Below are 15,000 nucleotides of genomic sequence, written 5' to 3' on the forward strand. Positions count from 1 at the left end.
TGTATTTGAATGTAAATGGATGTGTCTCAACATGTCGTGTTTCCGTGTTTGCTGTATTTGAATGTAAATGGATGTGTCTCAACATGTCGTGTTTCCGTGTTTGCTGTATTTGAATGTAAATGGATGTGTCTCAACATGTCGTGTTTCCGTGTTTGCTGTATTTGAATGTCAATGGATGTGTCTCAACATGTCGTGTTTCAGTGTTTGCTGTATTTGAATGTAAATGGATGTGTCTCAACATGTCGTGTTTCAGTGTTTGCTGTATTTGAATGTAAATGGATGTGTCTCAACATGTCGTGTTTCAGTGTTTGCTGTATTTGAATGTAAATGGATGTGTCTCAACATGTCGTGTTTCAGTTTAGGGGTAAGGGGTTCAGTTGAGCTTATGTCACAAGTGGTCTAATGGGGGTGAGGAGTTCAGGCCGTCTGGGTTCAGTGGTCATGAGAGGTGTTGTGATAGGATTTGGGGTAAGGGCAGGGCGAGGGTCTTACCTGGGATGAGCTTCAACCGAACAGACGATGTTGACCGTTTTTGTGTTGGTGTTCTGGTCATTTTGTGTACCAGGGGTACATTTGGTTAAGCGTGTGCGTCAGTGAGGTTTTACCTGGGCGTCAGTGTGTAGGCTCACCTGGGATGTTCTCAGCCCAGGTGATGTTGAATCTGCGTAGACACGTGCTTAGTGTGCTTAGTGCTTAGTGGTTAGTGGTTAGTGGTTAGTGCTTAGTGCTTAGTGCTTAGTGTGCTTAGTGCTTAGTGCTTAGTGTGCTTAGTGTGCTTAGTGTGCTTAGTGTGTGTGTGTGTGTGTGTGTGTGTGTGTGTGTGTGTGTGTGTGTGTGTGTGTGTGTGTGTGTGTGTGTGTGTGTGTGTGTGTGTGTGTGTGTGTGTGTGTGTGTGTGTGTGTGTGTGTGTGTGTAAACCCGTACCTGGGATGTGTTTGGCCCAGCCGATGTTGACCACCAGCTCGCGGTCAGCTAGGTCACACAGCGTGGTCAGGGCCTTGATGTCACTGTCGGGGACGGTAGGGTCAGGCATGGCGTAGATCTTCTCAGGCTCGGCCACCAGCAGGTGGGACACGATTTTGTTATCTGCAAGGCAGCCAAAGGGAACTGGGTGACCACCGAGAGAGAACAGAGAGACAGGGTCAAATCAACACACGCTCAAACATGGAGAAAAATCTTATCATGATCACGCTGTTGTGCCGTACGCAATGGACGCGTGTGTGACTTGATGTTACAATCACAATCATTGTCGTTACACATGTACAATAGTCTACAATAGTTCTTCAACTGGGATTTTGGCTCAAACATTCTATAGGGATTCTAAATGGTTCTAAATTGTTCTAAAATGGGCCCAGTTGTGGTTCTATATCTGTCCCAGTGGTGGTTCTATAACTGGCCCAGTGGTGGTTCTATAACTGGCCCAGGTTCTATAACTGGCCCAGGTTCTATAACTGGCCCAGGTTCTATAACTGGCCCAGGTTCTATAACTGGCCCAGGTTCTATATCTGTCCCGGTGGTGGTTCTATAACTGGCCCAGGTTTTGTAACTGGCCCAGTGGTGGTTCTATAACTGGCCCAGGTTCCCATAACTGGCCCAGGTTCTATAACTGGCCCAGTGGTGGTTCTATAACTGGCCCAGTGGTGGTTCTATAACTGGCCCAGTAGTTCTATAACTGGCCCAGGTTCTATAACTGGCCCAGTGGTGGTTCTATAACGGACCCAGTGGTGGTTCTATAACTGGCCCAGTGGTGGTTCTATAACTGGCCCAGTGGTGGTTCTATAACTGGCCCAGGTTCTATAACTGGCCCAGTGGTGGTTCTATAACTGGCCCAGGTTCTATAACTGGCCCAGATTCTATAACTGGCCCAGTGGTGGTTCTATAACTGGACCCGGTTCTATAACTGGCCCAGTGGTGGTTCTATAACTGGCCCAGGTTCTATAACTGGCCCAGTGTCATCTAAAGCAAAATACAAAGCTCTGAAAATTCTAGTACATACGGGAGAAAGAAGTGAGCCTAGTTGGTGGATAGACAAGTAGGTGGTGGATGCATTGTTTCACACAAAGAAGAAGGCGGCATTGGGAGTGTGCTGGGGAAAGTTAAATACAACCAAAACAATTCCAATGGAATCAAATCTGCAGATGAGCTCGCTACGGACAATTAGTGGCAGTCTCACTCCTGTATTCAAATGAATCTGCTGCTTAATCATGCAGCCAGATGATAGATGACCATGATGAGCTAGTGAACCCAAATACCAGCGAGATAGAGAGAGGAGGGGAAGAGAGGAGGGAGAGAGAGGGGTGAGAGAGAGAGACAGGGAAGAGAGAGAGAGAGGAGGGGGAGGGGGGGTGCTGGGAGACAGACAGTGGAAGAGAGGAGGGAGAGAGAGGGGTGAGAGAGAGACAGGGAAGAGAGAGAGAGGAGGGGGAGGGGGGGTGCTGGGAGACAGACAGGGGAAGACAGGAGGGAGAGAGAGGGGTGAGAGAGAGAGACAGGGAAGAGAGAGAGAGAGGAGGAGGGGGGAGGGGGGGTGCTGGGAGACAGACAGGGGAAGAGAGGAGGGAGAGAGAGAGACAGGGAAGAAAGAGACGGAAGCACAAACGAGAGAGCTACTGTAGACACATACAGTAGAGAGAGAGCAAGAGAAAGAGATGGGCGGAGAGAAAGAGATGGGCGGAGAGAGAGATAGGAAGAGAGAGGGGGGGGGGGGTTGTCTGCATATCGACCAGAGCCGCCCCTCACTCCAGAGAGAGAGAGAGGGCTAGACTAGAGCTCTATCAGTCTGTGGCTAAATCTTATTTAATGTTTCCTTAATTACAATCAATGGCCCCCCATTTCAATCCCCCCAGCCTTTGTTATGTGTGGATAATCAATGTGGACGGCTGGGCTCTGTTAGGGCTAAGGGCTGTGTGGGAGTCTACAACTGTATCAGCTCAATAAGTGTTAACTCAGCTAAAACTATGGAGAGAGGGCTTTGAATGTTTCTTTACTCTGAATATACTCTAACTACAGATATATTTTTTGTTGGGACGCTAACATTGATACTGTCTCGCGTTTTATGTTTTACTTTGGAAATATTGTAGTCCAGAGACAGACAGGTAGTGTTGGAGACAGAAGGAGATGGAGGGAGAGTTGGGAAAAGAACTAGAAAAAGAGGAAACTGAGGAAACAGGCTGTGTGTAGGGCAGAGAGAGAGAGATTTGTACATTGTTAAAACACTGTTTAAATATAATAAGACATTTGTAATGTCTTTATTGTTTTGAAACTTCTGTATGTGTAATGTTTACTGTTAATTTTTTATTGTTTATTTCACTTTATATATCATCTACCTCACTTGCTTTGGCAATTTTAACAGATGTTTCCCATGCCAATAAAGCCCTTGAATTGAAGTGAGAGAGTTGGTGACGAAGACGGGATAAAGCAGATCAAGGAATGAAGGGATGGATAGAGGTGGTGTAAAGCCTGGGTACTGGCTGACAGTAGGATCAGGATAGAGGTGGTGTAAAGCCTGGGTGCTGGCTGACAGTAGGATCAGGATAGAGGTGGTGTAAAGCCTGGGTGCTGGCTGACAGTAGGATCAGGTTAGAGGTGGTGTAAAGCCTGGGTGCTGGCTGACAGTAGGATCAGGATAGAGGTGGTGTAAAGCCTGTGTGCTGGCTGACAGTAGGATCAGGAAGGGGGGTAAAGCCTGGGTGCTGGCTGAGAGTAGGATCAGGATAGGGGGGGTAAAGCCTGGGAGCTGGCTGACAGTAGGATCAGGAAGGGGGGGTAAAGCCTGGGTGCTGGCTGACAGTAGGATCAGGAAGGGGGGGTAAAGCCTGGGTGCTGGCTGAAAGTAGGATCAGTAAGGGGGGTAAAGCCTGTGTGCTGGCTGACAGTAGGATCAGGAAGGGGGGTAAAGCCTGTGTGCTGGCTGACAGTAGGTTCAGGAAGGGGGGTAAAGCCTGTGTGCTGGCTGACAGTAGGTTCAGGAAGGGGGTAAAGCCTGGGTGCTGGCTGACAGTAGGATCAGGATAAGGGGGTAAAGCCTGGGTGCTGGCTGACAGTAGGTTCAGGACAGGGGGGGTAAAGCTTGTGTGCTGCCTGACAGTAGGATCAGGAAGGGGGGTAAAGCCTGTGTGCTGGCTGATTTCCCCTCCAATAATTATTCTGGTTATTTCTGCAGCTATCATGCAGCACAGCATACTGTGTTCCATGAGAATATTCTAGTATTAACAAAAAGGGCTTAGGTGACAGAGCTGGTAAGCACCATGTGGGGAGCGGAGAGGAGCGGAGAGGAGCATCTATCTGTTTGGCCGACTGCTGACGAGAGAGGGGGGTAATGCTGGTTTGATGTCTTTGCCAGATTGGATTTAATCCGGATTAGGCCCCTTTCTTTCTCTCTCTCTCTCTCTCTCTCTCTCTCTCTCTCTCTCTCTCTCTCTCTCTCTCTCTCTCTCTCTCTCTCTCTCTCTCTCTCTCTCTCTCTCTCTCTCTATCTCATAAACTCATTTTGTCTCCTTCTCTTTCGTTCTCTCCATCTCTCCTTCAGAAACCCCTTCAAGGTGTGATCTTGTGTATATCTAGCAGGGAGCAACATCTTCTGCAATATCTGTGTGTGTGTGTCTGTGTCTGTCTGTGTATGTGTGTGTGTTCTTACATGGCTTTTTGGCAGGCAGGGCCAGTTGAGGGTTGAGGTAAGGGCTGTTCTCAGCGTCTATCCGGCGCTTGTACTTCTGTCTGCCCCCACGCACCCTGTCCAGACGCACACCTAGAGACACAGACAGACAGACGGACACAGGTCAGAGGTTATAAACGTTACATATATATGTAGTTACAGACACATATCTGAGAGACACAGACAGACAGACGGACACAGGTCAGAGGTTATAAACGTTACATATATATGTAGTTACAGACACATATCTGAGAGACACAGACAGACAGACGGACACAGGTCAGAGGTTATAAACGTTACATATATATGTAGTTACAGACACATATCTGAGAGACACAGAGGGTTACAGCTCATAACCAGGGAGAGAGAGAGGAAATGGTTGGATGAGTGTGTGTGTGTGTGTGTGTGTGTGTGTGTGTGTGTGTGTGTGTGTGTGTGTGTGTGTGTGTGTGTGTGTGTGTGTGTGTGTGTGTGTGTGTGTGTGTGTGTGTGTGTGTGTGAACAGTGTGTGTTGTTTGGTTGTTATTCCAGTGACCTGTGGCCGTAGTCACCAGTTTATCAGGCGCTATATCAGTAAACAGACATCCAGTCGTGTCAGGGTTTTTCTGTATTCCTCATCCTCTCTCTCTCTCTCTCTCTCTCTGCTCTCCTCCCTCTCTCTCTCTCTCTCTCTCTCTCTCTCTCTCTCTCTCTCTCTCTCTCTCTCTCTGGAAGGGGGTAAAGCCTGTGTCTCTCTCTCTCAGTCTCTCTCTCTCTCTCTCTCTCCCTCTCTCCCCTCCCTCTCCCTCCCTCCCTCTCTCTCCCTCTCCCTCTCTCTCTCACCCTCTCTCTCCCTCTCTCTCTCTCTCTCTCTCCCTCTCTGTCTCTCTCTCTTTGTTAAAGCCTGTCTCTCTCTCAGTAGTCTATCTCTCTCTCTCAGCTCTCTCATCCCCCTATCTCTTTTCTATTCCTCATCCTCCTCTCTCTCTCTCTCTCTCTCTCTCTCCCTCTCTCCCTCTCTCTCTCTCTCGCTCTCTCTCTCTCTCTCTCTCTCTCTCTCTCTCTCTCTCTCTCTCTCTCTCCCCCCTATCTCTCTCTCCCTCCCTCTCTCTCTCTCTCTCTCTCTCTCTCTCTCTCTCTCTCTCTCTCTCTCTCTCTCTCCCTCCCTATGTCTCCCTCTCCTCTCTCTCTCTCTCTCTCTCTCTCTCTCTTTCTCTCTTTCTCTCTTTCTCTCTTTCTCTCTTTCTCTCTTTCTCTCTCCCTATCTCCCTCTCTCTCTCTCTCTCTCCTCTCTCTCTCTCTCTCTCTCTCTCTCTCTCTCTCTCTCTCTCTCTCTCTCTCTCTCTCTTTCTCTCTCTCTCTCTCTCTCTCTCTCCCTCCCTCTCTCTCTCTCTCTCTCTCTCTCTCTCTCTCTCCCTCCCTATCTCTTCCTCTCTCTCTCTCTCTCTCTCTCTCTCTCTCTCTCTCTCTCTCTCTCTCTCTCTCTCTCTCTCTCTCTCTCTCTCTCTCTTTCTCCCTCCCTATCTCTCCCTCCCTCTCTCTCCCTCCCTCTCTCTCTGTATCTCATTCAAATGGCAATTGGCATGGGAAACATGTTTACATTGCCAAAGACAAGAGAAATAGATAATAAACACATGTGAAATAAACAATACAAAATTAACAGTACGCTCACAATATTTTTAAAGGAATAGAGACATTTCATATTATGTCTACGTATAGTGTTATAAAATAAACATATATATGGGTTGAATTGACAATGGTGCTTGTTCTTCACTAGTTGCCCTTTTCTTGTGGCAACAGGTCACAATAATTGCTGCTGTGATGGCACACTGTGGTATTTCACCCAATAGATAAGGGAATTTATCAAAATTGGATTTGTTTTGGAATTCATTGTGGGTCTGTGTAATCTCAGGGAAATATGTGTCTCTAAAATGGTAATATATTTGGCAGGAGGTTAGGAAGTGCAGCTCAGTTTCCACCTCATTTGTGGACAGTTTGCACATAGCTTGTCTTCTCCTGAGAACCAGGTCTGCCTACGGCAGCCTTTCTCAATAGCAAGGCTATGCTCACTGAGTCTGTACATGGTCAAAGCGTTCCTTAATTTTGGGTCAGTCACATTTGTCAAGTAATACTGGAACTGTAGACTCTCTGTTTAGGGCAAAATAGCATTCCAGTTTGCTCGCTCTCTCTCTCTCTCTCTCTCTCTCTCTCTCTCTCTCTCTCTCTCTCTCTCTCTCTCTCTCTCTCTCTCTCTCTCTCTCTCTCTCTCTCTCTCTCTCTCTCTCTCTCTCTCTCTCTCTCTCTCTCTCGTCTATCCACCTTCAATACCTATTTCTCTCTCTCTAGTCTATCCACCTCAAAGACCTATATCTCTCTCTCTACTCTATCCACCTTAAAGACCTATCTCTCTCTGTCTAGTCTATCCACCTTAAAGACCTATCTCTCTCTTTAATTAATTGACACACAAAGGAGCCCTAATTTAATTATGCACAGCTCTCCAGGGATTGGCTGTTTCCGTGGTTACCACTTAAAGGTGGATTGGGAGAGGCCTGTTTTCTGTTGGGGATGAGAGAGGAGAGAGAGCACTGGGTGGAGCAGAGGACCAGAGGGATGTGTTGTGGAAGATTCCACACACTGTCAAACCCTCTTCCCCCTAGAGAACTCTCTGCTGTCAGAGACAACGGGCTGAATCTGCAAGTTTCAAAAAGAACCACACACACACACGCACTACTGAACACACACACACGTTCCTCTACCTTAGATGAAAAAACACTCAGACTCTCACAAAAAAATACCTTTCTCTTTGGCTGATAAAATAATGTAAAAGATACACACACCCGTAGAATTAGGAATTCTACTGAAGCCATAGACTGTTCACTCTGCTACCGTCCGGCAAACGGTACCAGAGCACCGGCACTCGGACCAACAGGCTCCGAGACAGCTTCTACACAAAAGCAATAAGACTGCTAAATAGCCAGACTGTTAAATAGTCAATTAAAGGTATCTGAACTATATGCACTGACTCTATCTTGCACTGACCCTACGGAAACTCACTAGACTATACATACATACCATATACACACTGACAAGACTATATATACATACCATATACACACTCACTAGACTATATATACATACCATATACACACTCACTAGACTATACATACATACAATATACACACTGACTAGACTATATATACATACCATATACACACTCACTAGACTATATATACATACCATATACACACTGACTAGACTATATATACATACCATATACACACTCACTAGACTATATATACATACCATATACACACTGACTAGACTATATATACATACCATATACACACTCACTAGACTATATATACATACCATATACACACTGACTAGACTATATATACATACCATATACACACTCACTAGACTATACATACATACAATATACACACTGACTAGACTATATATACATACCATATACACACTCACTAGACTATATATACATACCATATACACACTGACTAGACTATATATACATACCATATACACACTCACTAGACTATATATACATACCATATACACACTCACTAGACTATATATACATACCATATACACACTGACTAGACTATATATGTATACCATATACACACTGACTAGACTATATATACATACCATATACACACTGACTAGACTATATATACATACCATATACACACTGACTAGACTGTATACACACCATATACACACTCACTAGACTATATATACATACCATATACACACTCACTAGACTATATATACATACCATATACACACTGACTAGACTATATATGTATACCATATACACACTGACTAGACTATATATACATACCATATACACACTGACAGTATATGCTTCTCTCTCTCTCTCTGTCTTCTCTCTCTCTCTCTCTAGACTATATATACATACCATATACACACTGACTAGACTATATATACATACCATATACACACTCACTAGACTATATATACATACCATATACACACTGACTAGACTATATATACATACCATATACACACTCACTAGACTATATATACATACCATATACACACTCACTAGACTATATATACATACCATATACACACTGACTAGACTATATATACATACCATATACACACTGACTAGACTATATATACATACCATATACACACTGACTAGACTATATATACATACCATATACACACTCACTAGACTATATATACATACCATATACACACTGACTAGACTATATATACATACCATATACACACTCACTAGACTATATATACATACCATATACACACTGACTAGACTATATATACATACCATATACACACTCACTAGACTATACATGTATACCATATACACACTGACTAGACTATATATACATACCATATACACACTGACTAGACTATATATACATACCATATACACACTGACTAGACTATATATACATACCATATACACACTGACTAGACTATATATACATACCATATACACACTGACTAGACTATATATACATACCATATACACACTGACTAGACTATATAGACATACCATATACACACTGACTAGACTATATATACATACCATATACACACTCACTAGACTATATATACATACCATATACACACTCACTAGACTATATATACATACCATATACACACTCACTAGACTATATATACATACCATATACACACTCACTAGACTATATATACATACCATATACACACTGACTAGACTATATATACATACCATATACACACTGACTAGACTATATATACATACCATATACACACTCACTAGACTATATATACATACCATATACACACTGACTAGACTATATATACATACCATATACACACTCACTAGACTATATATACATACCATATACACACTCACTAGACTATATATACATACCATATACACACTCACTAGACTATATATACATACCATATACACACTGACTAGACTATATATACATACCATATACACACTCACTAGACTATATATACATACCATATACACACTCACTAGACTATATATACATACCATATACACACTCACTAGACTATATATACATACCATATACACACTCACTAGACTATATATACATACCATATACACACTGACTAGACTATACATACACACCATATACACACTCACTAGACTGTATATACATACCATATACACACTGACTAGACTATACATACATACCATATACACACTGACTAGACTATATATACATACCATATACACACTGACTAGACTATATATACATACCATATACACACTGACTAGACTATATATACATACCATATACACACTGACTAGACTATATATACATACCATATACACACTGACTAGACTATATATACATACCATATACACACTGACTAGACTATATATACATACCATATACACACTGACTAGACTATATATACATACCATATACACACTCACTAGACTATACATGTATACCATATACACACTGACTAGACTATATATACATACCATATACACACTGACTAGACTATATATACATACCATATACACACTGACTAGACTATATATACATACCATATACACACTGACTAGACTATATATACATACCATATACACACTGACTAGACTATATAGACATACCATATACACACTGACTAGACTATATATACATACCATATACACACTGACTAGACTATATATACATACCATATACACACTGACTAGACTATATATACATACCATATACACACTGACTAGACTATATATACATACCATATACAAACTCACTAGACTATACATGTATACCATATACACACTGACTAGACTGTATACACACCATATACAGCACATTCAGATTGTACTTAGACTCCTTCAGTTTTTCCACATTTTGTTAGAATACAGCCTTATTCTAAAATGGAATAAATATATTTGTTTCCCCATCAATCTACACACAGTGCCCCATAATGACAAAGGGAGGTTTTTAGACATTTTAGCAAATGTATTACAAATAAAAAACAGAAATACCTTATTTACATAAGTATTCAGACCCTTTGCTATGAGACTCGAAGTTTAGCTCAGGTGAATCCTGTTTCCATTGATCATCCTTGAGATGCTTCTACAACTTGATTGGAGTCCACCTGTGGTAAATTCAATTGATTGGACATGATTTTAAAAAGGCACACACCTGTCTATATAGGGTCCCACAGTTCACAGTGCATGTCAGAGCAAAAACCAAGCAATGAAGTCGAACTAATTGACCGTAGAGATCCGAGACAGGATTGTGTCGAGACACAGATCTGGGGAAGGGTACCAAAAGATATCTGCAGCATTGAAGGTCCCCAAGAACACAGTGGCCTCTATCATTCATAAATGGAAGAAGTTTGTAACCATCAAGACTCTTCCTAGAGCTGGCCGCCCGGCTAAACCGAGGGAGATGACCAAGAACCCGATGGTCACTCTGACAGAGATCCAGATTTCCTCTGTGGAGATGGGAGAACCTTCCAGAATGAAACCCACCTATGCAGCACTCCGCCAATCAGGCCTTTACGGTAGAGTGGCCAGAAGGAAACCCCTCCTCAGTACAAGGTTCTGTCTCTGTGTGTGTGTGTGTGTGTGTGTGTGTGTGTGTGTGTGTGTGTGTGTGTGTGTGTGTGTGTGTGTGTGTGTGTGTGTGTGTGTGTGTGTGTGTGTGTTCATGCCTGTGGTTGTGTGTGTGTGTGTGTATTAGCAGTGTAACCATGGCATGACTCCTTCCATAGCGTGCAGCGTGTGTGTGTGTCTGTGTGCCGTGTGTGTGTCCACTATGTGGTCACTGCTGCAGTTCGTTAGCAGAAGAAGGGTCTTGCCATATCCCTGTCCGCTATAAACACACCATGCCACTATTGTGACATCTAAATAAGACCATCGTTTATTCTGGGGCGTGTGTGGAGTCTGCATAAAGATCCTATTAAATTATATAGTGCAGTATTCAAATTCAAATCAAATCTAATTTGATGTGTCCCATGCGCCGATACAACTGGTGTAGACTTTACCGTGACATGCTTGGTGACGAGCCTTTCCCAACGGTGCAGAGTTCAAAATAAAATAGTAAAACAAGAGGAATAAAATAAAATACAGCTCTGAGTATTCTTGGGTATGACGCATGAAGCTTGGCACACCTGTATTTGGGGAGTTTCTCCCATTCTTCTCTGCAGATCCTCTCAAGCTCTGTCAGGTTGGATGGGGAGCGTCGCTGCACAGCTATTTTCAGGTCTCTCCAGAGATGTTCGATCGGGTTCAAGTCCGGGCTCTGGCTGGGCCACTCAAGGACATTTAGAGACTTGTCACGAAGAGACTCCAGCGTTGTCTTGGCTGTGTGATTAGGGTCGTTGTCCTGTTGGAAGATGAACCTTCATCCCAGTGTGAGGTCCTGAGAGCTCTGGAGCAGGTTTTCATCAAGGATCTCGATCTACTTTGCTCCGTCTTTCTCTCGATCCAGACTAGTCTCCCAGTCCCTGTCACTGAAAAACATCCCCGCAGCATGATGCTGCCACCACCATGCTTCACCGTAGGGATGGTGACAGGTTTCCTCCAGACGTGACGCTAATTCAATCTTGGTTTCATCAGAACAGAGAATCTTGTTTCTCATGGTCCGAATGTCTTTAGGTGCCTTTTTGTCAAACTCCAAGTGGGCTGTCATGTGCCTTTTACTGATAAAGACAGCGCATCTGTTAGCAGGCTACTGCCACAGGGGTTTATAGGCCTTTTATTACACAGATCAGGTTCCTCATACAGGAGACTGGGCCTGATGGGATAACACTGTCTACTTTACTGCATCCCACACACACACACACACACACACACACACACACACACACACACACACACACACACACACACACACACACACACACACACACACACACACACACACACACACACACACACACACACACACACACACACACACACACACACACACACACACACACACACACACACACACACACACACACTGTATATATAAATGAATAACATGCTCGTGGAGGCTGGTTTGATAGCCTTCACATGTGGCCAGCTGCATGACTGCAACACATGTATAGGTGAGAGAGAGAGAGAGAGAGAGAGAGAGAGAGAGAGAGAGTAAGAGAGAGAGAGAGAGAGAGAGAGAGAGAGAGAGAGAGAGAGAGAGAGAGAGAGAGAGAGAGAGAGAGAGAGAGAGAGAGAGAGGAGAGGGAGAGGGAGAGGGAGAGAGGAGAGGGAGAGGGAGAGGAGAGAGAGAGAGAGAGAGAGAGAGAGAGAGAGAGAGAGAGAGGAGAGGGAGAGGGGGAGAGGAGAGGGAGAGGGAGAGGGAGAGGGAGAGGGGGAGGGGGAGTGGGATTGAAGGCAAGAGGGAGGACAAAGGGGAATTGGAGGAGAGGAGAAACATGCAGGAGAGGAGAGGAGAGGAGACCATAGGAGGAGAGACCGAAAGGAAATTCATTTCATGGTGTTATAAATCTGGGCCAGATTACAAGACACTTTAGGCTGGGTTTTTAATTAAGGAAGCAGATAGGTCTATTGTCTGACTGGAGCTTTCTCTGGCCCTGCCTTCTTTTTAAATGATCCTCTTCTCCTGGGCCTTTACTAGAATCCCACAGATGACCATAAAGACCTTACAAGACTTGTTGAGGATTTCATAGTTGTGGTGGAATCCCTTCTGGCGTCTTGTGAATTTATAGGTAGTGAGAGGGACGGAAGAGAGGGAGGGAGGACGATGGGGGGGGGTAGAGGGAGAGGTGAAGAGAGGGAGGGAGGACGATGGGGGGTTAGAGGGAGAGTGGACGAGAGGGAGGGAGGACGACAGGGGGGATAGAGGGAGAGGTGAAGAGAGGGAGGGAGGACGATGGGGGGTTAGAGGGAGAGTGGACGAGAGGGAGGGAGGACGACAGGGGGGATAGAGGGAGAGGTGAAGAGAGGGAGGGAGGACGATGGGGGGTTAGAGGGAGAGTGGAAGAGAGGGAGGGAGGACGACGGGGGGGGATAGAGGGAGAGGTAAAGAGAGAAAGAAGGGTGGGGGACTCTTACTCTCACGGTCAGCCAATTAACACAAAGGAGGAGAGGAGGTTGCGAGAAGAGGAGAGGAGAAAAGGAGAGGAAAGATAGATGGAGAGTGGAGATTGGAGATGAGGAGAGAAGGTAGTGTTGTGTGTGTGTGGGGGAGGGGGTAGCATTCTAGGTCGAGGAAGATGAAGAGATTTGACCCTACATGTCCCTTTAGCAGGGTGTGATAAGTGTACTTGCATCCCCCCTGCAATGTTACACCTTTACAATGCTTAAGGTGTATACACACACACACACACACACACACACACACACACACACACACACACACACACACACACACACACACACACACACACACACACACACACACACACACACACACACACACACACACACACACACACACACACACACACACACACACGGGGCTTTGGGGCTAAGTGCAGTGGCCTTTCATCTAACAAATAAACTCTGTGTCTCAGTGCTCCTAGGCAGGCGACTCCTCAGCTGCTATTTTATCTCTGTTTTTTGCATTTGTCTTTACAAGCAGCAAGTCTTCCACCCGTTCTGCCCCCCGGACTGTAAGGCTAGCCACCCTCTCACCAAAACATCATGTAGAGGCAGAGAGAGTGGGAGACTGTGTGTGTGCGTGTGTGCGCGCGTGTGTGCGTGCGTGCGTGCGTGAAAGAGAGAGAGAGAAATGAAGCGACACGGAAAGAGTGTAAGTGAAACAGACTAGTCTATGTGATTTTATCTAAGTGTGTGTTGAGAGTCGGCTGACAGAGAGCTTATTTACTGCTGTGGTTTGTCTTAAAACGCTGGGGGAATCATGTCACTGTGTTGTGTGTGTGTTGTGTGTGTGTGTGTTAAAACGCTAGGGGAATTCTGTGACTTAGGGCCTGCATACACACCCAGCATTAATGCCAGGCCTAATAAAGCCTTCTGTCAATGCCCTGTCCCTTTCATCTCTCCTCCCTCCTTTCTATCCCCCTCGACTGCCTTCCCGCTCTTCTCCTTTACTCTCCCTCCTCTCCTCCCTCATTTCTGTTCCCCTCCCCTGCCTTCGCTCTCCTCTACTCTACTCTCCCTCCTTTCGCTCCCCCTCCCCTGCCTTCGCTCTCCTCTACTCTCCCTCCTCTCCTCCCTCCTTTCTGTTCCCCTCCCCTGCCTTCGCTCTCCTCTACTCTCCCTCCTCTCCTCCCTCATTTCTATCCCCCTCCCCTGCCTTCGCTCTCCTCTACTCTACTCTCCCTCCTCTCCTCCCTCCTTTCTGTTCCCCTCCCCTGCCTTCGCTCTCCTCTACTCTCCCTCCTCTCCTCCCTCCTTT

The 15,000-nt window shown here is 44.9% G+C and overlaps 1 protein-coding gene across 4 annotated transcripts in view; it reads right to left on the reverse strand.

Annotated features, from left to right (window-relative positions):
- Positions 1 to 15,000, reverse strand: part of esrrga (estrogen-related receptor gamma a) — a 116,940-nt gene that overhangs the window by 38,840 nt on the left and 63,100 nt on the right. For 3 of the 4 annotated variants that reach the window (XM_052496968.1, XM_052496971.1, XM_052496970.1), the window contains 2 exons: positions 4,637 to 4,747; positions 925 to 1,107 (listed from right to left, as the gene is read on the reverse strand). In XM_052496968.1, the coding sequence (XP_052352928.1) occupies positions 925 to 1,107; positions 4,637 to 4,747 (294 nt within the window). The remainder of the gene's footprint in view (positions 1 to 924; positions 1,108 to 4,636; positions 4,748 to 15,000) is intronic. The other variant, XM_052496969.1, reaches the window with a different exon arrangement.

The sequence above is a fragment of the Oncorhynchus keta genome, chromosome 35 (genome assembly GCF_023373465.1).
Source record: "Oncorhynchus keta strain PuntledgeMale-10-30-2019 chromosome 35, Oket_V2, whole genome shotgun sequence".
NCBI classification, from domain to species: domain Eukaryota; kingdom Metazoa; phylum Chordata; class Actinopteri; order Salmoniformes; family Salmonidae; genus Oncorhynchus; species Oncorhynchus keta.